The sequence below is a fragment of the Camellia sinensis genome, chromosome 9, assembly GCF_055761805.1.
Source record: "Camellia sinensis isolate YWXY chromosome 9, ASM5576180v1, whole genome shotgun sequence".
NCBI lineage: Eukaryota > Viridiplantae > Streptophyta > Magnoliopsida > Ericales > Theaceae > Camellia > Camellia sinensis.
Window position 1 is genome coordinate 92,994,603 of NC_138969.1, and position 27,351 is coordinate 93,021,953.

General features: G+C 35.2%; 1 protein-coding gene across 1 annotated transcript; it reads left to right on the forward strand.

Annotated features, from left to right (window-relative positions):
- Positions 1 to 20,551: 20,551 nt before the first annotated feature.
- LOC114280670 (putative glycosyltransferase At5g03795) lies at positions 20,552 to 25,561 on the forward strand. Its single transcript, XM_082888692.1, has 4 exons — positions 20,552 to 21,039; positions 23,123 to 23,376; positions 23,896 to 24,241; positions 24,706 to 25,561. Exons 1-4 carry the CDS (start codon positions 20,659 to 20,661, stop codon positions 25,378 to 25,380), a joined length of 1,656 nt encoding a protein of 551 aa, XP_082744818.1. The 5' UTR covers positions 20,552 to 20,658; the 3' UTR covers positions 25,381 to 25,561.
- The last annotated feature ends 1,790 nt before the right edge of the window (positions 25,562 to 27,351 follow it).

Genomic DNA, 27,351 nt, shown 5'->3' on the forward strand with positions numbered 1-27,351 from the left:
ATCGGACATTTTCGTCCCTAGTTCGAGGGGTGCTCCTGATCTAGCTTCGCAAGCTTCTTGATCTGATTTTGTTGCCTTTAATTCACGGGCTGCTCTGGATCCGGCCACACAGGCCTTACATTGTAGTTGACCTTTGAACTTTCTGAGTTCTAGTCCAAGGTTTGAAAATGAGGAGTCGAGTCTCGAGGCTAAGAGCGATCCTAAGCTGCGCAATCTCAAGAGCGATTCCACACAGGTCTTCGCAGGACCGCGTAAAACATTTTTTTTTGAAATCTTTTAAGAAAGCGACTAATCGCTCGCGCTGAAGACGGTGTGGGACCAATCTGGATCAAGCTAGGATCCTTCTCAGTACTCACGTTAACAAACATGATTTCATTCATTAAGGGCTTAGCACGCCTCTCTTTCTCTCAATTTGATCAAAGTTTTGCAAATCCCGAGGAATTCCTTCCTCTTCGTTTTCATCACAGTGTTCAAAACGTTTTGAAAAACTTAGGTTAATGCAATGAGTTCGAGGCATAGAAAAACAAGTGAAAAGCACTGTCGTTTCATTCAGAGCTTTTGGCACAACTGGCACAAGGCAAAAGCGAACACGAGAATGTGAAAATCACTGTTATTCATTCAAATCTGTTGGCATTACTGGTTCCAAGGCAGAAATAGACCCAAAACAAAATGAAAAGACAAACACAAAACAAAATGGTGATGCCCGAGGTAACACCCCCCGGAATCACCCGACTCCTATACAACAGGACTGACTCGATACAACAAGACAAACCCAAAACAAAAGAGACTGACTCAAAACAAAAAGACAGACTCAAAAACAAAACAACAAGACTGACCCAATACCTAAGTCAGAATGTGCAAAAACCAGCATTCACAAATGCTCAAAACAGTGCGTGCCATACACCATATCTGAAATAAACTGAACGCCGCCCGCAGGTGGTTCATCCCTCGATCACATCACATTATCCCCTACAAGTTCACTGATCAAGTGCCGATAGACTTTGCAGGACCTGGTGCGGAGATGACCCCGTCGTCAATCAAATTTTGTATCTCGTGGCGGAGACGAACGCAACTGTCGGTGTCATGACCGGTTTGTTGATGGAAAGCACAGTACTTAGTCGGGTCATGTTTTGGAGGGAGAGGATCAGGTAGAGGCCGTTGCTCTAACGGTTTCAGATGTCATTTCCTGAGTAGGACCCCCAGGGCTTTAGACAAAGACATATAGAGTGAGGCGAAAACCCTATTGCCTTGGGGTAGATAGTCTGAAGTTCGGGTGTTTGAAGTGGATGCACCAACAAAGGGGGTGGCTGCTCTTGGTGTGGTGGTGGCGACCATGCCCACTTCGGAAGATCTTGCAGCTGCGTCACCGCTGGTGGTCGCATTCGAACTGCGGGTAAACGCCCTCCTGGGCTGCTCGTTCTCCTGGTCAATGAGGCCCTGCTTCATAGCATCCTCGATCTGTACTCACATCTCATGCAAATTTGAAAAGGTAGGGAAGGGGAGCACGATCATTTTCTATATCAGTTTGGGCTGGAGGTTGCGCACAACCATCCATATTTGATCCTTATCCGTTGGCCTAATGGTCATCATTGAGGCCTTGGCCCTCCAGTGGGCCACGAATTCTGAGAAGCTCTCCTTAGGCTCCTGCCTCGTCGTCTCAAGATCACGGGTCGTAATCTCGATTTGGGTATTGTATGAATATTGTGCGACGAAGGCCTCGGCCATCTCCTCCCAGCTTCGTTTCACTGAATCCTCCAATTTGGCGTACCAGATGGCCGCAATACCCGACAGGGTCCTGCCAAAAAGGGAAAGCTTCTGTAATCTTGTCAAGCCCATCGGGCGCAGAACATCTGAAAACAAACTCAGGTGGACCATGGGATCTCCTGACCTATCAAAAAGGTCGATGTGATGCATCTTGAACCTGTCCGGCAGTGTCACAGCTGCGTCGGTGTACCCGTCCTCAATGTTCGGGATGGACTTTACCCCCTGGGATTTTTTGAACATCTTTTCTAGCTTGCTCACCTTCAGCGCTGTCGGGTCTAACTCGAACTCAAAGGGTGAATCCGGAAGGTTGATCGGTGCTTTAGACAACTGGGGTAAGATTGGGGGCGGAGCCGGTCCTGTCGAAATATTCGTATCTCCCTGGACATTTGGTGCCTCCTCGAGTGCTGGAACTCCTGGTGGGGGAGGAGCCTGATACGAAGCAGATGCTCCGTTTTGCTGTTGCAGCCGGGCAATTAAGTCTGCCTGTTGAGCCATGATCTCAGCCTGCTGTTTGGCAAATTCCGCCTGCCGGGCAGCGTCTTGCTGCATGAGTTTCATACTTTCTTGGAGTTGACGCATCATTTCCTCCATCCCTGATGTGTTCTGTTGATCCATCTAACTGACTGGTATCTATCCCTGCAGTAGAAACTGAGACCTCAGCCTGACTGTTCACTGGTGGGGTGGATAAGGGCCACTGATCTGGTAACTGCTGAACCGGTGATTTGTGCCTGACTGGCCCTTTTACCCTGCCTCTAACAAAGGAACACTGATTGCCCTTGAACTGAATCTCTGACCTGACAAAGTCTATCAGCACAAGTTCGATGAATCTCGGGGGATATCGGAGCCTTCTGAAGCTATGGTTCCAGGACTACACCCTAGCAAAAGAGAAAACAAGCAGCACCTCAGCTCAACTTCACTAAAACAGATACGAGTGTAGCAGGATGATTGTGCCCTCTACTGAATTCTGCCCCCTACTGAATTCTGCCCCCAAAATTCAGCCTCAAATCTGATACCCTCAGGTAAACTGAATCCCAAAATACTGAACTGGTGCCCGCAGGCCTGATGCCCAAACTTGCAAACTGATACATGCATTCCTGTAGAGACGCACTCTAAAAGCACATAACAGATAAGTGAGAGCCAAAACACCCCTATGTTGGGGTAGGGTTTCCCTGTCCTATTTTGTCAGGAGCTAGGGTTTCACTACGCACGCAGCGGTTTCAAACAACCTATATTAGGTAAGCAACCTGTCCTAGTTTGGAATGGTCACTATGGATCCGAATATGCATTAGGTCGAATGGTTAAAAGGGTGCCCCGGTAAAACCGGGGTTTGTGTTCCCATACTAGCAGAGCCCACAATCGGTCAGCCTTATGGTCATGTCTTGACAAGACAAGCCTCCGGCAAACCGTTCAGGAATAACAGATGGCAAACACGGTGCCCTAGGCGCACCAATGCAAACGCAATGCAAAGAAACACATAAGTGTAGTCGAAACCAGATATCATGAGTTCGAGTCAAGTTCTCTAAATCCCAAGCGGAGTCGCCAGAAACTGTAGACTTCCCCGAACGCCCCGGGAGGATGAGTCCCGTTCTGTTCATTTGGGGTTCACTACAGTTCGGACTCTCAAATTGTCACGGTTCTAAATCTGAACCAAAGAGTCCAAATCCGGCAAATCGTTTTGAAAAAATAGATTTTGAAAGAAGTGCCAAACATGGACTGCTTTGCCAGATACAGAGTCGCCACCTAAATGTTTTATTTTGGGGAAATTTAGGAAACCTTGACTCGTTTGCCTAAGGCCAGGTGTCCGTCATCACCAAAGTTGCCTCGGCTCGGGAACTTGGGTACGATTGGGAAAGGTTACTTCGTGAGCACCCCCGCTCGCCCGATCAAAGATCGGCCTCTACTAACCATGATATCTATTTTTGAAAACATTATGCGTTCTTATTCTAGTTATTAGCCTAGATTTACTATGTGATGCGCACAGCATACAAGTATAGACTGAATCGTCTGAATTGGAACAAAACATTTCATATTTATTTTTTAAAGTGGTTTGATGGTGCTACCCGCAAGTAGGCTAAGACGTGGATTTGCCACCCTCGGGTGGGCTTAGAAAAACATGATTTTGCCACTATCTAGTGGGCTTAAAACACACATTTGATGAATTGTTCCAATTCAGATAACCCAACCTTCACCCACAGGCATTCAGGCAGTTATATCACATAAGCATATAGCCTCATGGTAAGCATGCTATTCATGGCAGTCACTCACACGCATGCAAGGATGCTAAAGCATAAAACTTACCGAGTACTCCAAGCCAAAACAGAAGCTAATTAGAAATCCATGCATGATCCTAATTATACGGAAATGCCTAATGCAACACATGCAAAAATGCAACTATAGCAGACTCGGCTATTCTAAACATGGCATATGAAATGCTACAGCTAACATGTATTCAACTTGGAATTGAAAATACAATGCAGTTAGTATGATGCGCCGAGCCCGGTGCATGCAAAACAGATGAATGAATGCAAACATGCTATCATACTGTATGCTAATTAAAACATGCCCTAATTTAACCATCATAAGCTGGTAAATAAAACGGAGAAAGACGTGGGGTTGGAAGACATACATCACACTCACGCACACTTATTACAACATTGCCCTCGCGCAGAGGGTCCGAATAAATAATATACAGTCCCAAATAATTACAGTCCAAATATGTACAAAAATCCTAATTAATTACCGAATTAACTAAGAAAACAATAAACTGGCATGCAAGCCAGGGACTGCCTTGACTCTTCTTCAGATGATGAATAATGCATATCCGGGTTGCCTTTGCACAGAAATCCACTGTGATGCCCCAATTAGCCTCTGTTTTGCAATAATTTTTTGGAAAGTGCGCCAAACCCCGGAAGACTGCTGATTCTTGATTTGCTGCAACAGAGAGCAGGAAAGGGGCATGGCAATATATTTTCACAAATGTATGCATGCTTCGATCCTCGTGCCACCAATCACGCATCTCGATGCATGATGGCCGAGGAGTCGAATTGCACGACTCAATATGAAATGAATGCACAGGAAAATGCAACAAGACCTAACTCCATCATGGATAATCCGGAGTGTCGGTGACTGGGAATTGAGACACGTTCCGTCACTCGAAGTACGAAACATCCCTCGTTTCCCGTGCTCGGGCTAACTCCTATCTCAAGCACAATGCAATATGCATGACATGCATGAATGCAACTAATATACAACCTAGCATGCACAATGCTATGAAATGGCATACACGATGCACGAGGTAACATGGCATACACAATGCGCTAACATATAACCTAGCATACACAATGCTATGAAATGAAATGGCATACACAATGCACAATGGACTTACACCAACACGAGTGGACCTCAGCCACACTCACATAAGTAGCCATAAGATGAAAAACGAGACACTCGAAATGCGTGCACACATGTACGCAAACCGAGGACCGATCCTAAGGCACAAATGTCACTCTAACAAAGCATGGTAAGGTATGAAACATGATATGCAAATATGCAAATTTCAGTACCAAAATATGATACAAAACAGCCCCAAAACATGGCAATATGGTACGCGATGCATGAAATGAGACCCGAAACGCAAAACTAGGCACACGCAATGGCCTATAGCTATACAAATAATGCATTATTTGAACATGAAGTGTGAAGACAGAATCAATACAGTCCCAAAAAAAGCATATTTACAGTTTTAAGCAAGGCCAAAAAGTGAACACAAATAGGGCTAAGTTAACATGCAAAAATGGCCCCAAAAGAGAGATAGAGAAGCAAGTAGCAGCTGCTGGCTCCAAACAATGAAGAGCCCTTTAACAAAGTTGAAGAGGGGATCAAAACAAGGTATTTCACAGTTTATGGATGAGCCCAAAACAGTGCACAAGTAAGTTTAAAATACTATGCAAGAAATAGGCCTAAAAGAAGGTTTAAACACAGTGTAAAAAGGGAGCCTCAAAAAGCAAAAGACCCTTGATAAAACATGAAGAGGGGATCAAAATAAGGCTATTTATAGTTGGACCAGAGCCTAAAAATACAAGCACAAGGGGCTAACAAAACATGCAAAAATAAGGCCAAAAGAGGGATAAAGAGGCAAGTGACAAAAGGAAGCCTCAAACAGTGAAGAGCCCTTCAACAATGTTGAATAAGGGCTCAAAATAAGCCACTTTACAGTTTGTAACCAAGCTCAAAATAGTTTACAAATAGGCCTAAAATATTATGCAAGAACGAGGCATACAAGAGAGGTAAAGAAGCAAGTGTAAAGAGGAAGCCTCAAACAGGGAGAGGCCCTTAAACAAACATTAAAAAGACCTCAAAATAATGATATTTTCAGTTAGGGTCGGAGCCCAAATATGCAAGCAAGTATGGCTAATATATTGAGCAAAATAAGGCAAGAAAGAGGGAGGAGAAGACTTACCCTTGAAGACCAAATCTTTGACAACTCTTGGACCAAGTTTGGTGGCTCCTTAGCTCTGGAAAACAGCTCCAATTGGCTGGAATGGATGGTGGTGGTATGGTGCTAGGTGGTGGTGTAGAAATGGTATAGGGTTTGGGAGGTTTTGAGGGTTGGAGTGTAGAGAGAGAGAGATACAATGGAGGAGCTTCAAACCAAATTTTCTAACCCCTGAAGCTACTGGAATCGCCTAGATATATAGGCAAAAGAGGGGGGAAAAAAAGGGGGGAAATGAATTCAAGTTTCCCTCCAAAAGTGCAGCCCCCCGGATATACAATCTGGGGGGAAACAAAATACATATTTGTAATGTACCTGGAGAGAGGATCAAGGTTGGCTGGTTTGCTAGGGTTTAGGTGGCCGGTCGGCCTTCCCCATGGCCGGCTGGCCAAGGGTCAAAAGGCTCAATGAAGGTTAATGGCCGGCCATTCCAAAAAGAGGGCCTCTCATGTGTGCACAACACAACCATGTAGTCAAAAACTGGAGAAAGTAAACCAGGAGAGAGAAAAGCCCACTTTTTGGAGGGGTTCAAAAGAGTCAAACACAATTACTGGCCGGCCATGTGATATTGGTGGCCTCCCAGGAGTGTACAACACAAATATGTGGTTTAGGGCTGGAAAAAGTGGCCTTAGGGTGGTCAACATTGGCTTTCAAGTGAGAAAAACGGGCGATGGAGGGCGATGGAGGGCGATGGAGGAATAAAACTAGTTGTCAGAACAATTACTGTCCTCTCACCCTTCTACGACCTTCTTAACAATGAAACAGAGGTCCCTGCCAAAAATGAACTCAAACCGATGCAAAATGAAGGTTCGGGGGCCGAAACGCACAGCCCGAGGCCCCGAAAACTGACTGTTAGGCACCGAAAGTGGTGTTCGACCACGAAGTTAGTATCTCGAGCCACAGTGTCCCTCAAAAGGGAGCAAATAAGATGCATGCCAAAAACTGGAGCAAACGGAGGTAGTTAAGCGGTCCCAAACCGAGGCACACGGCCAACGGCTCCGAAAAATTGGAAATCGGACTCCAAATGGGAAAAATGGCCTACGACCACGAAACGTTGCCTACGGCCACTGAAAGATGATCTACGAGACCTCTCCCTCCCTTTGGGAAGAGAAAATAGAGAAAACAGAGCCTGGTTCGCAAATTGAGGCAAAGCATGAAAGAGTCCGGAAGTCCGGAGGCAAGGCTCGCAGCCGAGACTCTGAAACCTCTGAACAAGCACGATATGCAACATCATCGAGCGCTCAATCGGTGACGTCTGAGTCTTAAGGTCGGTCAAAAATGAGGTGTCTACAGGGAGTGGAGGTGGTAGATTTATATGCGGGGGAGGAGGTTGCAAACCTTCCAAGTTGGGTGGATAGGGTTGCGGAACAGTATGGCTCAGGGCTCTTTCTTGGTTGGGTGGAATATCTGGAGGTGGTGGAGGAGGCATCGGAAGGTTTCTTTGGAGTAAAGCATTTATCAGGGTCTGGTTTTGTTCGGCCATGCGGTTAATGCTGTTGGTAAGCTCAATGATATACTGTGGTGGGTTGTTTGGATTGGGAGGGTCGGTTTGATGGTCGACAGCATTATGGTGAGAAGTCATAGATCTAGTCATGACCATACACTTGGATGGGTAGGAGGAAAAGGTTGTTAGGACAGGGTCTCCAGCGACAATGAGCACAACTGGCGTCCAGATAAGAACCAGTTCCCACAGACGGCGCCAACTGATGATACTGTTTGTTCCAGTGAATGGATCGGACTGATCCAAGCTCCTCAAGCCCAGGTCCAAATGATCAAGCCCACCGGATAACCTGCAAACAAGTTCAACGGGGAACGGGGTAGTCCCCCAGTGAACCCTCCGACGAGCAAGTCAGGAAGAGAAGTAGAGTGTAGAGGGAGAGATTAGAGATAGAAAAGTTTAACCTTCTTCTTGTCTTCAACGTTTGCTTATATCCTTTAGTAATCATTTCGTTGTCCCTTCCGACCTGACCTCCTCACCGAAAGTCTATACTGTAGCTTACCTTGTTCAGGATAAGGGGGTCATGTTCTGACGGAGAGGTGTTGTCGTAATAAATGCTGTGATGGGCTGCATTAATGGTGATGTGCAGTGGCAATAACTTTGCAGATCTTTGTCTGCTGATGTGGTTCGTCCTTCACCTGCCATGTGTCTGAATATCATTAGTTCTTTATGCCATGTTGGATTCCAGTTGTCCTGGACCTCACTAGCTGGGTTATGTATTGGGCTCAAGTGATGGGCTTGGGTTGTTCATAGTGATTTATGGACTTTATGGGCTTATACACGTCAATGTATTATTGGATTATAATTGTCAAATTTGATGTAATTCTTTTTGTATTCATAATTAATCTTCTTCCAAGAATAAAATAAAATAAAAAAGAAGCACACCAAGGAGCCTCGGACCAAATAAAGACCATGTGTAAAATTGTCTTTTTAAATTTGAACTGGCTTTTTTCTTCTTTTTGTCATTTTTTCTCAATCTTAAAATTAAATGGAGAAATTCTATTATATCATTCAACAGTCATGAAAATGATATTTACTTTAATTTAAAATAATAATAAAGGAATCTTCCTAGGGGGTGCTGTATTAACTAGGAGTAATGAATTTCATTCCTGGCTCAAAAAAATTAAATTCCTTGATAACCCAATACCTATCTGTCGAACAAAAAATCATTCAAATCACTGTAGTAAATAAATGCCATGTCCAATTGTAAAAACCAAAATCAGAAACGTATCCTTATTTTCCCTAATGAATTTACTGCTCTCACAGTCTATGTATTCTTTCTCCTTCCTAGCAAATTTGCATATCATTTAAAAAAAAAAAAAAAAAGTTAATAAAGTGACACACACCAATTACAAATTTTTTTTTTAATTTATTATTGTACACATCAAATTGTGGAATTCACCATTGAGGAGATTGTTCACCACCTATATTTTATGTAATTAATCTATTATCCTTTCTCTTCTTTTGGAATTTGAAGAATTACTAGCTTTTTAAATTTATTTCTATGATTGCACAATTGAAACTGCCAAAATAAAAAAAATATATATATGTGTATAAAAAATAAAAAGTCATCACATATACATAAGAATAAAATTATACATCTACGCACGCATATTTGTATATATATAATGATAGAATCTTTGAATAGGCAAATATATACACAAATAGTTATTCAGTAGTTTTAGAATATTATGTGAAAAGTTTATGTGGTGGTCTAGATTTTACAAGTGCGACATACTCATTCATATTTATTAAATAATTGAGAAATAAATAATATATATATATATATATATTTAGGTGTATCAATACCACATAGTACTCGCAAATTTTAAATACACAGACGTGTGTGAAATGCGAACAACAAAATGCAAAACCTGGTTTTCTTTGGATCCAATAGTTGCAGAAGGTGAAGGAGAAGGCGGCAAGGAGGACCACTGTAGCCAAGGATAGTAAGAATTGAAGATCAAATTAGAGTTCTTTTTGAACCCAATAAAGCCACAGACACAGTCACCACAATCAATGATACATAAACAGCAACATAAACCTTGAAGACCAACACAGCCTTCTGTTGCTGTTCCCCATCTCTTTCTCTCTCTAGAAAACACCAAGTTTCCAATGATATAGAATATGTGTATCATGTTGTGTGTGTTTGGTGTGATTCTTGTTGGAAATGGTTATAAAATTCGGGGTAAAATCAGAATTTTTTCTTAAATTTGGTCTATTTTTTAGGTGGGTCCCGTGCGTTGATTTACGCGGGTCAAAGTGGTAACGTGTTCTATGCTGCGTTGTGATTCACGTAGTATATTTGGTTGCTCAAAACCATTACCGAGTGAATGGAAAATTGAAGCCAAAGTGTGTTCCATGGAAATGGAGTTTTGGTAGAAAATCCTTAAAGGTTTGAATAAGGCTTGTCCCACATTTATTTGGTGGGAAGTTTTGAATGGGTTTATAAGGCATGGGTTTGGTACTTGGGGTGTGGCCCAAGGGGTACCCAAGTGTTTTAGAGGGAGAGATTATGGACAAAATGGGCTAGACCCATTGGACCCAAAAATAACCACACGTGCGCGCCGTCCGTCCGTCCGGTCGAGCGGGCTTCGCTTGGGTGTGTGGTTGGGCTTGTTCGGCCCAATACCTATCTTTTTGGGCCAAAAACATTTGAATTTAATTTTATTTTTTGGTAAAATAAAATCCAAAATTCAAAGTAATTCCGGAAATAAACTGGTTTGGTTTTACTGTACACCCAAACAGGGCCCTTCCCCTTTTTTATCTCTTTGAATTTTTGAACCCAACAGATTCAAATTTGTTTAAATTCAAAACCAAACAGGTTTCATACCTATTCAAACAGGTTTGCACTTGTTTAATTCAAAACCTACAGCCACCATTACATCTATAAATAGGACAACCCTCATTTGATGTTTTACATTCAGAAATTTCGTATTTCACCTCTGCAAATCTTATTCTTCATTTTGCTGCATTTTATTTTTGTGAGAGAGAGTATAAACACTTAATGTGTTTGACGAACGAATAAATTGTAGTGCTGCTTTTATTCGTTGATAGATCATTTCATCTTGGGAGATAGATGTTCACATTCTGAAAGCACCAAGGAGAGGACGAATCTGTCTTAAAGACACAGTGTCAAACACTGGACTTGATTAGATTATAATTCAAAGAAATTAATCAAGTAAGTTATTTAATTTTTTTTCGGTGTTTTATTATTTATTTAAATCAGATTTTAATTTTTTTTTGTAATAAAATAAAATTTGTTTTTATTTATTTATTTTTATTTCAAGTTTGATTTTTGTAATCAAACAAATTCTTTCATTTCCTTTATTTCTTTTATATTTTGTTTGTTGTTAAGTATACAAACTGAATTAATTAATTACAATGAAGGTTGTCCAACAATTCTGTACTTTTTTTCTCGGGAAAGTGAGGGAAAGTTTGAGCGCAGGAAGAGCAATGACAGTATTGTGTAAAGTGGGGAATTATACTAAAGAAAGGCAAGTGTCTTGCCGCATCGATTGCTCTTCTGTCTACTGTTTCGAGCACCACATGCAAAATTAAGGAAATGACAACAAAAAAATTTAAATAAATAAACTTTCTATTTCCAAATATGCCCTTTTCTATTTATTTTCTAACTATACTTCTTTTATTTCTTATATACAATCAAGAAGCAAGGGACAAATTATTTCAAGAATGATTGTTATAACCCATCTTAAAGTGGAATTGATTGCTATATACTAATCACTTTTATAAGAAAAAAACATATACAGGTGGTTTAAATCTTCTTCTCCTTCAAAAATGAAATTTTTTTGCACCCACCTCGAAAAGTAATTTAAAAATGAAGTTTATGGTATAGATTCAAATTTAATAAATTCTAAATCATACTTAGAATAAATGTGATTTATATATTTTATTTTTGAAATACTTTTCTAAGTGAAAAAAGTATTCATGTTTAAAAAATATCTACATATCAAGAGAGGAAACCAAAAATAAATTTGATGTAAACATATGGCAAGGGTATTTGAATTACTTCAATAAATTTAAATATTTAGTGAATGTTTGATTGTAATATTTGTTGCCTCGTTGAAAAGATCCTTCAATATTTTTATCTTTTATTTTTTTGCCACACGGTTGGACAGCCACTAGAAAAAGCCAAACAAATAAAATAATTCACTTGATTTTATGTCCTTTATTTTGTGATGTTTCAATAAGTTTTTCACTTTAAAAGGTCAAAGTATGAAATTCCTTAACTTTCCTAAATAATCATTGAGTAGGTTAATTCGAAAATTCTCTCAATATAACCTTGGGAAAATTATACAACAACCTTGTCTTTTATGTTAAATTTGGATGTTAATTGTTTAAGTGCTCATATCCTTAAATAAAATAAAATTTCAAATATATATATATATATATATATAGAGAGAGAGAGAGAGAGGCCAAGAGCAATTTCTTTCATTTTCCTTTTTTGCTAAATTGTTAACTTATTCAATCATAATTTTTAGAAGATTCACTTTAATCACTTAAATTTCCAAATCCTTGGAAAATATCTTTCAAGGGCAACTTTGATTCCAATCTATAAAATAAAATAAAATAAACTTTAATTACATTTGTTGCACACACACGTATAGACCATTGTCAGTCACTTGAGGCCTTATACATATCCAAAATTAGAAATGGGTAGGGGAACACGTTATATGCATATTCAGGATTATATCTTTGGAGGGACTACTCTATAATTTAAAAAATTGGGAGAGCTACTATATATAATTTTGAAATTATCTACCAAAAAATTAGGGGTGCGAACTCCTATAATTTTAAATTATTTTAAAATTTTTAATATAATATATGATATTTTTCAAATTTTTGGGAGTGCGGCCGCCCCCTCTAGCCTCCCATAGATCCATCATTGCATATATATGACATATTATATAATATTCTCAGATGAGATGTTGTAAATTATGTAAAAATATACTAGAAATTAAATAGGATTCTGGAAAAATAATTTTTTTTTAATATTTAATTAATGTAAAAGGTCAAAAATATTGCTTTACTAATAAATATGAGCTTCTTCTTCGTCATGTATTGTCACAAATTAAAGGATTTGGGTGTGTAAATTGAGTACAAGTGTCGGATACATATCTGACACTTTTACTCATGTCATATCTTGTGTACATGGGTACTGTAGGAAAAATACAAGAGTCCATGTAACACAAACGTTACTTTTTTTATAGATTTGGGGTGACTGCTACGCATAGTTGGACCCATTCTGCTGCTTATTTCGATGATTCACCATTAAGTAGCATTTTCATCAAATCACATTTGTATATAAAAAAATGAATTATAAGTATAATTTGAAATATAAAACTAAATACAAATGTAATTTGATAAAAATGCTGCTAATATCCGATCAATTTGATTTTTTACATATATGTTTTACTCGATATTTTTTAAAAAATGAATAGTTTAAATTATTTAAATAAATCTCAAAATAGCCCAATAAACTATGTAATAATGGCGGTTAAGCACTATACCCAATAGCCACCCCAAACCCCTCTCTTGGCCTACTCCCTTCCCGCCATATTGACCCATTCAAGCCTTCATCCAAAATGTTATGACTATATCAAATTAAAATTTTAAGAATAAAATCACTTTTTAAGAATCAAATATTTTTAGTTATTAAAATATTATTATTATATTTTTAACGATTAAATTGTTCATTTAACATTGAATTATTTCCTTTCAAGACCAAAATTTTTCTTGTAAAAAGAAATAAAAGAAGCCATTTTTACATAAAATTATTTTATTTCTAAAAATGTATTTGCTAGTAATATTTTTTAAAATTTTGTAACTAAAGATAATTTTGTTAACTTTTTGAAACGACTTTTTAGTGACGACAAGAACCGATCCCTTAATATTTTATAAATCAACTGTCTGCGGATTAGAATTCTCGGATATAAAAAATAAACATGCTCAAAATCTCAACTTCTCACAATCTTATAATCTAACATATTTATCCTAAATTAAAAACAAAAAACAAAAAAACAAATTACATTAACTTCTCTCGAGATTTGAAGAAAATATAAGTAGCCCCATAATTTTAACATAATTACAGTGAGCTACCTTAAGGTTTTAATTCATGTAACACTTAGTTTTTCTTTTCATCAGTAAGTCATCTTGATGGAAAAATGGTTTACTCTTATCTCTTTTACATCGAAATATATATTTTTTCTTGATTCTTCATATCATTTTTATTAGTTTCAATTGTTTTATTCTTACTAAAAGAGAGATTAATATAATTATATTAAAACTGTAAAATTACATATATATTTTAAATTTTTTAGAAAAATCAATGGAATTTATCATTTTAAAAATATAAAGTTAGTACAAGAATGCAATTGAGATATGTATGAGGATGAAGTTGGTATGCACTTTACATTTATGGATAAAACCTAGAAACTTCAAACAAGTAATCCATTAATGGCAGTGTTGTTATTTTCATTTAGGATTTTTCCCTTTGCAGTATGTTACACCTCTATTGATAAAAACATTTATATACATTTGTTTGTATATATGCATAGATAAAATTGTTATATTCAGTTAACAAACAACATGGCATTTAAACTTTTTTGTTTAATTTGAAAAACATTTTGAACAGTGACAGAATTGAATAGAGGTTGGTTAAAAAGAAGTGTATTAAATAAAGAAACTGTTGTAGTTTTGCCCATGTTTTTTGGCTTTCAAAGTGGAAAATTTATCAAGGTTGTAATATGAAGAGGTGGCATGCACGGGAGGCCTCAAGGTGATATATATAGTGTTAAGTATAGATACTATTGAAATGTCATAATTGCCCTTTTCCACTTCTCAATTTTGATTTTTAAAAAAACTAAAATTCATTGATATATATAGGCTTTCTATTCGATAAAGCAATTCTCATAAATAGTTTATTTATTTTTAAATTTAGGATAGTTATTGCGTTGTAGGAAGCGTTTGTTTTATGAGATTGTGGTATGAGTTAGATTTTATGAACAATAAATTTAATCTATTGTTTGGTTAAAAAAATAAAAGTCACATAAATAGTTGAATACACATAATTTTTAGCAAAATAATTCATAAATTAATTATCTCAAAACTAATAATCCAATATATTACAATCCTTTTTATCCAACCTATCTAAACAAATCCCGTAGTGTATATCCATTTTCACTTTGAAAATTTTATGTTGTGAGGACACGTAAATGAGAAGCTGCTTTTATTGTCTGTCAATTAAAATAATTAATTTCTAGGAATATAGAGCCTAACTTTTTATCCTACTTGAAACCTTGTATTGGTTGTCAAATACCACAGGGCTCTCTCTCTCTTTCTCTCGATAAAGGAAGTCTAAAACGTTAATGAATTACAAATTTAGAATGCAATTATTTGGTAAAGATTAATTTCTTATTTGTTTCCTTTTTAATCTATTTGGTAAAGATTATATTTCCAAGAACATGACAGACATAATTAATGAAACACGTTCCGTAAGTTAATTGAACAAATGCACACGCATGAATAATTATTTTGTTTTTTTTGTTTAAGCAAACATAATTTCTTTTTCAAAAATACTAGAGGCCTCAAAAATTCTACCAAAAGTTTTACCAAATGTCTCACATGGGTGTGGAACCCACATGCGACCCACATTGAGTCCCACACCCATGTGAGACATTTGGTAAAACTTTTGATAGAATATTTGGGGTCTCTAGCATTACTCTTTTTTTTTCCCTTGCATGCATTATACCGGTTTAAAGCTAATAAAATAATGAAAAAATAAAAGTAATTTAAATATGTCAACTGAACTTTTATTTATTCTGGTAGTTGTTCATAAAATATCATAAAATGTGTAATCAAATGATAGGTATTATCTAGATTTACATGCAAAATCAAGCTCAAGATAGCCATTTCAGTTCCTTCTTTTAAATCGTAAGTTATTTTTCTACTATACGATTAAAATTAATGAAGTTAGATTTTAAAATAGATGGATAAAAGAGATATGGGACATAAAATTTGTGTGTATTTTTTCCTTTGTCTTAAAGGGTGATGGTTTGGTACTTGAACTAGTAGAAGGGGTAAAATCGATCTAATTTGATTCAAATGAATGTTTTGATTACGGTTTTGAATCAAATTAAATTTTAATATATTTGTTTATTATTTTAATATATTTGTATGTAAATTTAAAAAAACAAGAGTATAGAAGTTGCCACCAATATGTTTTTACTTTGAAATTGACAAAGTCCATGTAACTCAGTTAATAGTAATTGTTGTAAGTTTGTTTATTATTATTAACTATATATTATGTATATTGTTATATATATAAAATTTAAAATTATAGAATCAAACTAACATATGAGAATGCCAAATATTCGAAAGTTTCTCTATTCAATCTTTTTCTTTTTTTTCTTGTTGCTGAATGTCTCGTTGGTCCATATATTTTTTTTTTTAATTTTCTAGGCCTCTAGGTTATAGATAGAGCTCGAAATTCAATTATGATTCTATTTTCTTTCGAATCATAAAAACCAATTCTATTCATGATTTATATTGAAATTTGACCCGATCCATTAACACTGTTCCAAGCTCCTCTTTATTGATGTATCCTCTTTTTGATTGATTTTCATCAATAAAGTTCCTCCTCTTGCCGTTCAAAAAAAAAAGAGAGGAAGAGGACAAAAGATCACAACTCACTTGGCATTGTTGGCACTTTGTGTTAATGAAAAACAGTGTGAAGATCTTGTATTTAAAGGCCATTGATGGCACCTGCTCACACACACACACACACACACACGTGTAACCTTCAATAGCAGGGCTTTCCAACAAAGTTCATGGGCAATTATGTCATTTCAAAAAACATGTATTTATAAAACCATATCACAAAGATAAATAATCAGGGCATTGGGCCTACTAGTTGTATAACACCGTTTGTAATGTGAAGTCTTAGATTTAACTTATACAGAGATGAGTTTGATATTCTTTGTAATGGTTTCTTTTTCCTCCATTATGGATTGTTGGGCTTAGCTTTGTGGGCTTGGTGAATTGGTTATTAAATTTTGTTAACTTTCTAACTAGGGAAAATCGGTTTAAGGTCCCTATCCAACTTTTAGTAATGGATTAGGTCCACAATGTGTTCTTTTGTAGCCTAAGGTCCCTCAATGTTATTTTAGAGTGTAAAATACCTGTCTTACCCTTGTTTATAATATACGTTGTTTTCAATTTGGCAGCTAAAGATCATATTGATATTTTGTAGGAGATTATGTAAGGATGAACTTGACGATTCAGATTTTTGTGGAGATTTTCTAGGGTTTTTGTAGGTGTTGAAATCCTGTTCGTTGTTTGTAAGTGTTGAAATCCTGTACGAGTTGAAATCATGTTCGTTGTTTGTAGGTATTGATTGATTGTGTAGGAGTTGAAATCTGGTTCATTGTGTTTGATTTGATTTCATGTGGAGTTGAATTAGATAAGTTTTTAATTTTTGATTTGATTTGATCATGTAGGTGTTGAATTAGGTTTTTGTTTTTAGTTTTGATCAATGTGAGAGAGACGAATTCAGTGTTGTTTTTGATTTTTGAAGTTAATTTTTCATTATTTGTTATTGATGAATTTTCGATGGAGTTAATTTTGATTTTTGGAGTTGCTTTTTTATTCTCTGTCAACATGGTTATGAGTTGCTTTTTGGTGCTCTGTTTTTCTGCGTTTTTGTGCTCTGTTTTTTGTTCACTTTGCATTTTTTGTGTAGTGCAGAGAAAATTGTAGGTTTGTTACTATAATTGAACTCAAATCACAGAGAAAATTGTAAGCTTATAGTGCAGTGAAAATTACAGAGAAAATTGTAAGTAGGCAGAGAAATTTACAGACGTAGCAATAGAGTAGTAAGTGTTTTGTTTTTTTTTTAAAATTTTTTTGAATTGAATGTTTTGTGAACATAACAGATCTTCTCTGTGATTTTTTTATGTGCTTGTGTTTAATATATTTTTGTCTCTTGATGTTAATGTGTTTTTGTTTTTGTTATATTGAAAGTGAATATAAGTTCACAAATTTCTCTGGACTTTTCTTTGTAGTCCAGAGAAAATCATATGATTGTATTACAAATGATAAGTATTACAAATTTCTCTGGATTTATATGTTGTGTTTTTATGTGTTTTCATATGTTTGCACTTTTCAAAGTTTTCTGATATGTTTTCTTTGCACTTTTCATTTTTTTTTTTTTTGCACTATTCATGTTTGTGGACTTTTCTTTGTAGTATAGAGAAAATCGTAGGTTTGTTATTATAATCCAATGAAAATGACAGAGAAAATGTTAAGCTTGTAGTTGAGTAAAAATCACACTTGAAGTTGGTGTCTTGATCTTGATACAACAGAGAAAATTACAAGGTAGCAACATAAACATGACAGAGAAAATTACACAATAGAGAAATTTTGAGGAAATGAAGCATTGAACAAAATAAATATGCCAGAGAAAATTAGACACAAGACATAAACATAATGTGGCCAGAGAAAATTATAAATGCTGCCAGAGAAAATTAGACACACAAGTAAGAAAAGTAATTTGGCCAGAGAAAATTATAAATGCCAGAGAAAATTAGTCACACCAATAGAGTAGTAAGCCATAGATAATTTGCTTGAGAAAATAATGAAAAAACATAAACATGCTAGATAAAATTACACAATAGATAAACACAAACGTAGCAAGCTAGAGAAATTTACAAAAACAAGAACACAAGAAGCTTCAATAAGAAGCCCCAAATGCACAGAAAGCAGTTCAATTTTGATAGTTGGAAGGAAAGCAACCCATCATCAGTTGGAGCAAAGAAATTCTGGACTTAATCCAGAGAAAATTCAAATTTCTCTGGACTTAATCCAGAGAAAATTCAAATTTCTAAGAAATTTCTCTGGATTCAACCCAGAGAAAATTCAAATTTCTCTGGTCCAGAATTTCTCTGGAACGATAAAACTCTGATTTGATCAATTTGTCATTGGTTTTGCTGCTGCTGATTCAATCACAATTTCCTGCACAAACAAATTAATAGTTCTTCTATGAGTTTGTGATAGATTTTCTTTAAACTTAATGGTATGAATTTCTCTGGGTTAAATCTAGAGAAAATTCAAATTTCTCTGGGTTAAATCCAGAGAAAATTCAAATTTCTCTGGATTACTTTAAGCCTTCCTCTACTGCTGCCTCTTCCTCAAGCTTCTTTTTCCAATATTCTTCAAGTAGGGGTCCAAATATTGTTTTTCCAGAAACAACTCCAATTCTACTAAACCCAAAAAATCAAAAGACGTTATATTCAACACTCAGAGAAATTTTGAACCTGAAGATGTTATATTCAACACTGGATATATATATATATATATGTGCTGACATTGTATATATATATATGTATGTATCATATATATATATATATATATATATATGTTTGCAACCATAGATAAGATAACTAAGAGTGACTGTTTGATTATGGTTGCAAATGGTCTTAATTGATTAATTATCATATATATACTAGTCAAGACAGTAAGCAACAGATTGTATATATATATATATGTATGTATCATATATATATATATATATATACATCTATCAACTCCACTCCACTTTGTTTGTTTACCCAGAAAATCAAATTTGCCAAACTTAGTGCTTTTGTTTTGCTGAATTTGTTTTCGTACTCGCCGGAAAATACCCAACATCAGTACCAGCATGACAAAGGAGAATATCCAACAGACGTAGGGTATTTTGGTCCAAGAAATTGATAAAATACGCTGGTATTTTGGTTAGGGACCTGAGGCAGTATTACATTTTGTAATGTCCTTTATGCAGAAAATTGTTATTATTAGGGAGCTTAAAAAAAAAACCCCTTCTAACTATTATGAATTAGTGGTCGATGATATAATTATTTTTCATAATATAATTATGCTCTTATCTATTGAGAAAAATAAAAAAAAATCACACAGATAAATTGAATAATAAATATAGAGACCTCGCCAAAATTTAGAGAAAATACAAATAGTCTTATAAGGTTAACATAATTACATTAACTTTATTTTAGTAAAATTAAATGAATCAAAACTAGTACAAATAATGTGAAAATAGAAGAATAAATAAAGAAGGATATATATTTTAATATAAAAAATATGACAATATTATTTTTTTGATTAATACAATTAATAAATTATTGATAAAAAAGGCATCAAATATAAATTTAAACAAAATTTAATATAGCTATACTAAAATTGTCTGGTTAATTTTATATATTTTTCAAACAATAAGTTAATAAATATAAATAAATCTAATAACCATATTAAACACCAGGCGTGGACTTCATTACCGTATTGAACATTTTTCAAAACCCACTTGCAAACAAAACAAAACGATCATACTCGCGCTCTCAAACACTTACTCGATACGTGGACGATGAAAAGGAGCGAGTAAACTGTTAATTGCACTTGAGGAGTTCACGGGAAATAAGTGGGGAAAGTAAACATATTTATGACATCATCCGTGGTAGGAGATTTTTGGAAAGGACAGAATTGGAAATAAACAAATTAACAAAATCCGTGGCAGAGATTTTTGGAAAGGGCAGAATTGAAAATAAACAAATTAACAAAAGAAGAAAAAAATTGAATTCACATTTTGCATGTAATGAAAGAGAGCTCAAAAACAGAGGAACATGACGCTTCGCTTGCTGGGGCAACCATCTTTCACCAATTGTTGCTCTTTCTCTTCACTTAACCAAGAAAAACAGAGAGAAAGTGAGAGAGAAACCCATAACGCTCCCTTAAAAAAACCAAAACAAAACAAAAACAGTTTGTATCTATCTATCTGTCTACATGTCTATATAGAGAGAGAAAGGGGTGAGTTGTAGAGAGAGAGAGAGAGACGTGGGGGATGGGGGAGAAAAGGCTGTGTTCATGGTGGTGTTTATCATCATCTTCTTTAAAGCTTTTTGGGCTGATTGTTCCATTGATTTTGGTTTCTGGGTTTCTGGGTTTAGTGGGTCCGAAGAACTCCAATTGGGTATTTGATTCGAACAAGTTGTATCCATGGGCACGGAGTACTGTGATTCCATCATCATCATCATCATCATCATCATCATCATCATCATCTTCTTCTGCAATGTTTGTAGGACTAAAATCAAACTCAACTAGAGATTCAGTTTCAGCAAAGAAGGAGCATTTAGATGCAGTATCATCATCAGATGAGTCCATTCTTTACCGCTCTTCTCCTCCACCACTTCCTATTGATCCCATTCACAAAACCCAACCACCTGTAAGACCCTATTGATCATCATCATCATCATATTTTGTTTATCAGTGCTTTTTTTATTATAAAAAATCAAGAATTCATTTTTGTGTTCATGTGCATATAATTAAGAGAAGAGTATGAGGGGCGAAGCGAAGGCCTCCACTGTGAAATATAACTGTTTGTCACAATATTTTAAAAAATATATATTTCATTCCTTTACATTCTTTTCTTATTTTGTAGCAGAAAAAACTTTTGAATCTTATTAGTGATTGTTCTGTGATGTTTGAATTTTTTTAATGTATATATATATAATTTATACATTATATATATATATATACATATATATGTATATGATGAAAAATACTGATAATAAAATTCTGACTCTATCCCTGTACATATATATATATATATGTATTTTTCTTTGTTCTCTCTCTCTGTCTATCTATCTATATGTATGTATGTATGTACATATGGGATGGGGGTTTAGGGGGTTTACTTTGTGATGCTTTTGCAATTCTTGAAAGAAAAAAAATTGGGGTAAAAACCATGGAGATTCAGTCAATTTATATAAAATTGTTTTCTAAATACTTAATTTTTAGTTCAAGAGTTAAAATAAAATAAAATAAAAGGCAAAGAATTTGGGTGAGGCAAAATATGTAAGGAACAAGGAAAGAAGCGAAAACGAGGGCGTTTGGATTGGAAGACTGTCATCACTAATTGGCATCACCAATTCACCCCTAATTACATAAAATGGATCATATGAAGGGGTAAGCCCACACTCCTCTCTATTAAATAAGTGATAAACTTTATAAATATTAATAATTAAAATTATAAACTATTCCACCAATATGTAATTATTTTATAGAATAGCCACTGACATGTAATTTTTCCATAAAAAAATTCTTCTAGAAACAAATATAGTAAATATTATTATTTACTGTGAAGTGCTTTTTGTGTTCTTTTATTATTTATTATTTTATTATTGGATTTTATGACAAAAAATGGCAGGTTGAATGAAGGTTGGGACACTCTATTTGAATCCTCATTGTCTCACAATGACCTCTCTATATTAATCTCTCTATTTGATTGATTGTGTGCTGAATAGGAGCTTTTGAAACCAGAATATATGAGATATTTAGACAGATGATTCCTTTGATTAGATTGTACTTGGGCTTTGCTCATGATGTTTATCCTATCAATCTCAAATTGATAGATGCATAATATTATATGGAATATTACTTCTAAAATATCACTGTCTTGAAACGAAAACAATCACACAAACGATGATGTGGAAAATAAAATGTAAAATGCACTTGGCTTTTAGGTTAAAAAATTCAAAATTAAAAAATAAATAAATAAAAAACTAAAAGAGCAATGCTACATTTCCAAACATTACTGGAGGCTTAAATATCATTATTTTTTGAAAATCAACCACATTTCTCTTGTATTTTTAGTAAGACTGTTAGTATTTGTAGAATTATTCAAACCAAAAAGCAAAAAATTTACCCCAAAAAATCAATTATACACCCAAGTCATTCACACTTTTCCATTAAATTTTAAAAATCATTCCTAAACACAAGTTTTTTTTTTTTCACCTCATAAAAAAGTGAAAAAGCTACTAAAAAAATAAAACCCCAAATGAGGCCTATATATGAAAAAAGAGACTCAAGATGTGCTCTTTCCAAGAAATAATTTTTTTTGTTGCTTTATACCTAATGTTGTTCTTGTCTTATGTTTGTATTTTGAATTTTTGAAAGAAAAAAAAAATTAAGGGAAAAATGAAATATCATATTGTTTCTCATGAAGGTAAATTTACTAGAAGTAGGTGAGTGTGGTTGGTTGGAATGAGATTCTGAGTACAAATAGGATTACTTATCCTCTTTTGTTTTGGAATGAGATTCTGAGTACAATTTGATTCAATTACAAAAGAATGAGAAAAATATATCATTATTATTACTTTTTATTATTATTATTTAGAATATCATCTCTGCTGTTACACAGTGATAAAAAGTGTTAGCATGGCATCACTAGGACTGGGGTTCAAATCTTGTTGTGTGTCAAAAGAAAAGAAAAAGAAAATGATTTTTTATGTATATCAACTCAACAGGTTCAGAAGAATGAAGCGAGCTTGAATGCTACCACCATGAGTGCACCTCAAATTGTTCCTTCCACAAATGAGTCTCACACTATTCCCCCGAAGGTGGAATCGAAACGAAAGCCTAGCAATTTAAATAAACTAGAAGCCAGTCTCGGACGAGTTCGTGTTGCAATAAGAGAAGCGAGAAATAATGGAAATCAAACACACGATCCTGAGTATGTTCCCGGAGGTCCAATGTATTGGAATGCCAACGCCTTTCACAGGTACCCTTTTTTAAAATTTTTATTTTTATTGTCATGCTATTCTCCATCTTTTTTTTCTAGGAAACATGTAATCCTCTACTTTTGTTATGGCTTTGGACACTGAAAGAGAAAAGTTTTCTGTTATAATCTGAGTAATTTCATGGAATGGGACCCATTGGAGTGAGTCATTCCAATAAAAGGATTCAATTAATTATAGACACCTTATGTGGATCATTTTTCAAGTTAATATGAAGCAATAATTTAAGGTTTGAAAGGATCCATCGTTTTCATTTTATGAAAACAGTTTTTCAAAATTAATTTGTGTTTCCTATTAAAGGGATGTTTTCGTAAAATTTTCTCAAAAAGAGAATTTGGAAAAAAAATTTCCAAGTGTTTTCAAGCACCAAATAAAAGAAAACGAAAATGATACTTTTACACCTTTAGTAGTACACAATGGAAAGTTAATGCAACAACTACAAATTCCCAAGTTTTGAATATATACTTGGAACTCTTACCATTGCTTCTTCTTTGCCACTCAAGGAGCTACTTGGAAATGGAAAAACAATTCAAAGTATTTGTCTACGAAGAAGGAGAGCCCCCAATTTTTCACAACGGTCCATGCAAGAGCACATATGCAATGGAGGGAAATTTTATTTACCATATGGAGGTTAGCAAGTTCCGCACAAGAGATCCTGACAAAGCCCATGTCTTCTTCCTACCATTCAGCGTGACATCGATAGTTCACTTTATTTATGTGCGTGAGTCCCATGATTGGGCTCTGATGAAACAAACAGTCAATGATTATGTCAATCTCATTGCACGGAAATACCACTATTGGAATCGAAGCCTTGGGGCCGATCATTTCATGCTTGCTTGCCATGATTGGGTAAGGAATCGTTCTTTTGCTTGTATTACTCTTGCATTACGAAATAATATGTTGTGTACGATTTCTCTATCAACAATGCTACTTGCATATGATTAAAACACACAAAAGTGCATAGAAAGTGCACTGTGTGATTTAGATTTATTTTAAATATAACCCATGTAATACTCAATATGAATCTTAGTTATACATTATACTTTGTGCGTTTTATGTGTCTGGATTTTGTGCAACTATCAATTCTTTCTATATACTGGTAAATTATATACGGTCCACAAGTAGGACAACCATCTAGTTTTATCCCAATGGCTAGGATTAGTGTTCCTCATTAGGGGGTCACGTGTTCGACTTTCTATTTGCTCTAATGTACCCAAAAAAAAAATCCACTTTCTATTTGCTCTAATGTACACAAAAAAAGTATCTGAATAACTCAAAACAATGTTTTAATTTTTGGCAATGTTGTGCTGCAGGGGCCAGAGCTTTCCTCTTCCGTTCGTTACCTATACAAAAATTCCATTCGGGCTCTATGTAATGCAAACACCTCGGAAGGATTCAACCCCTCGAAAGACGTATCATTTCCAGAAATCCTTCTCCCGGATGGCACGACAAATCGCTTACTTGGAGGTCCATCCCCTTCGCAACGCCCAATCTTGGTTTTCTTTGCTGGAGGGGTCCACGGACCAATTAGGCCAATTCTTCTCGATCATTGGGAAAACAAGGACAAAGATGTCCAAGTTCACAAGTACCTTCCCAAGGGTGTTTCATATCATGGGATGATGCGAAAAAGCAAGTACTGCATTTGCGCAAGCGGTTATGAAGTAGCAAGCCCACGAATGGTCGAGGCACTCTACATGGGTTGTGTTCCAGTACTCATAAAGGACCACTACGTGGCACCATTTAGTGATGTTCTAAACTGGAAGTCGTTCTCGGTTGAGGTTTCGGTGAAGGACATTCCGAACCTTAAGACTATTTTAATGGGAATTTCTCAGAGGCAGTATATAAGGTTGCAGAGGAGAGGGCTGCACGTAAGGAGGCACTTTGAGGTTAACTTGCCTCTGAAGCGGTTTGACGTGTTCCACATGATACTTCATTCGATCTGGCTTCGAAGATTGAATGTTCGCATTCGTGACTTCGAAGAATCATGAATATCGTTCGATGAATTGAATTGAACTACCTGTCACTTCGTATTCGTTGAGGAAGGGGCCAAGTAAGTTGCGTAAAGTAACTTGTGTTGATTTATGAAATTTGTGCAATTATATTTATTTTTCAGAAATTAGTTTAGCATTTTAGGCAATAATGTATGATGTTCACTTATTTTGTTTTTTATTGGTGGAAAGAGGACTAATTATTAGATAATGCTCAGTTAAGTAACAATATTATGTCCATTAATCTTTGTGTGTGTGTGTTGTGTGTGTGTGTGTGTGTGTGTGTGTGGGGTGGGGGGGGGGGCCTCTGGCCAATCCCATTAAAACTGATTTAGTTGGTAATGGTGTCATGTTTTGACCTAAAATTATTTTCATCAACACAATTGTTTAGTGGTCGGAGCAATGTGATGTTTGTGATAGTTTTTCTTGCAAAAATGTTTAATAGCTCTAAATTAGGAGCTCTAGGGGAGCTGTAATTTGTCTTTTTTCTCGTGATGATTTGTCTTCTTGGTGTTCAATTTATTTTGTTTGTTGCACTTTGAACTTGTAGCTTATGGCTTCATTCTATTTTTGGATTTTGTATCCTACTTCCAGTTTATGAGGTAAAAATTGCGGTAAAAATAACAAAATATATTATTGTGAAAGTTTTGCTGATTCCATTAAGTGAGTACTGACTAAATATTGGTAACAAAGGATAAGTTTCTCTAGATGTTAGAGATTGGAATAATATTCTCATTACCATATCAAGATTTATGAATATTTTCTCTTTTTTTTTTTTTTTTGACTTGTAGTACAAAAATTCATTTTGTTTTTACCATACCATCCCATGGCACATGTTGATTTGACACGATTCTTTTATATCAGTTTTTGGTCATATCATAGTATTTACACTTCAAAAGCAAAATTGACTTTACCAAACTTGAAGCTGAATCTGCCAAACCTTGTAAGTTTGGAGTTTCTCTATAACAAGCTCAATTATAGTTTTGACATTGTAATGACCACTAGAGTTGCCGTGAGTTTATAAGATGGAAATGTTATACAAATTAATGATTTAATAATTATTATTTTTATTTATGAATGTGACATACAATAATAAAATTTGGTATTTGAAACATGATCTATAATAATAATTTGAAAGTATATTACATTAATCAATAAAAAAAATTATAACATTTATTAATTTATGTAATATTACTTGTATAAAAAGTAATTTGACTTCGGCCACCCTATGAGACAAAGTAAAAAAAATAAGTAATCAAGGGCGAAAAAATTATACTAATTTGGCTTCGGCCACCCTATGAGACAAAATAAAAAAAATAAGTAATCATTGGTGAAAAAGTGAAGATATGTAGAGGAGGGTGCGGGCATGTCCTGCAGGAATCCCCATGCGAACATTTATATGCAATTAATTAGTGGGATTTGGGATGGCTGCTGTGCAGGTGCACAGCAGCTACTGTTGTGTAGTCAAATAGGTCAATTTTGATAATTTTAACCGTTCACATCAAGTAGAATATACACAAATTAATCGATATCGTTTACCCATTCATCCACTCATATTTGTATTTATTTTAATACTTTAGATTACAATTGTTATTTATTTTTGTATATATAAATGTGAGTGGATGAATGGGTAAACGATATCCGATTAACTTATTTTTTTACAGGTATGTTATACTTGATGTATTCTAAAATGTTAACGGTTCAGATTATCAAAATGAGTCCTGAAATGGGCTCATTTGGTTGCACAACAATGATTACTGTGCACCACGCACAGCAACCACCCCAAATCGTAATTTAGTGACCTACTGTTTGCACACCCTAATAATTAAATTAAGTTATGCTCTTATTGTCATTATACAAACGTTAAAATGCCATACTCAATGATTACCGTCTATGCAACCGACTGAAACTTAAATTTGGACAGATCCCTTAATATTTGAAGTTGAGCTTAAATAGACTCTCAATTTGATT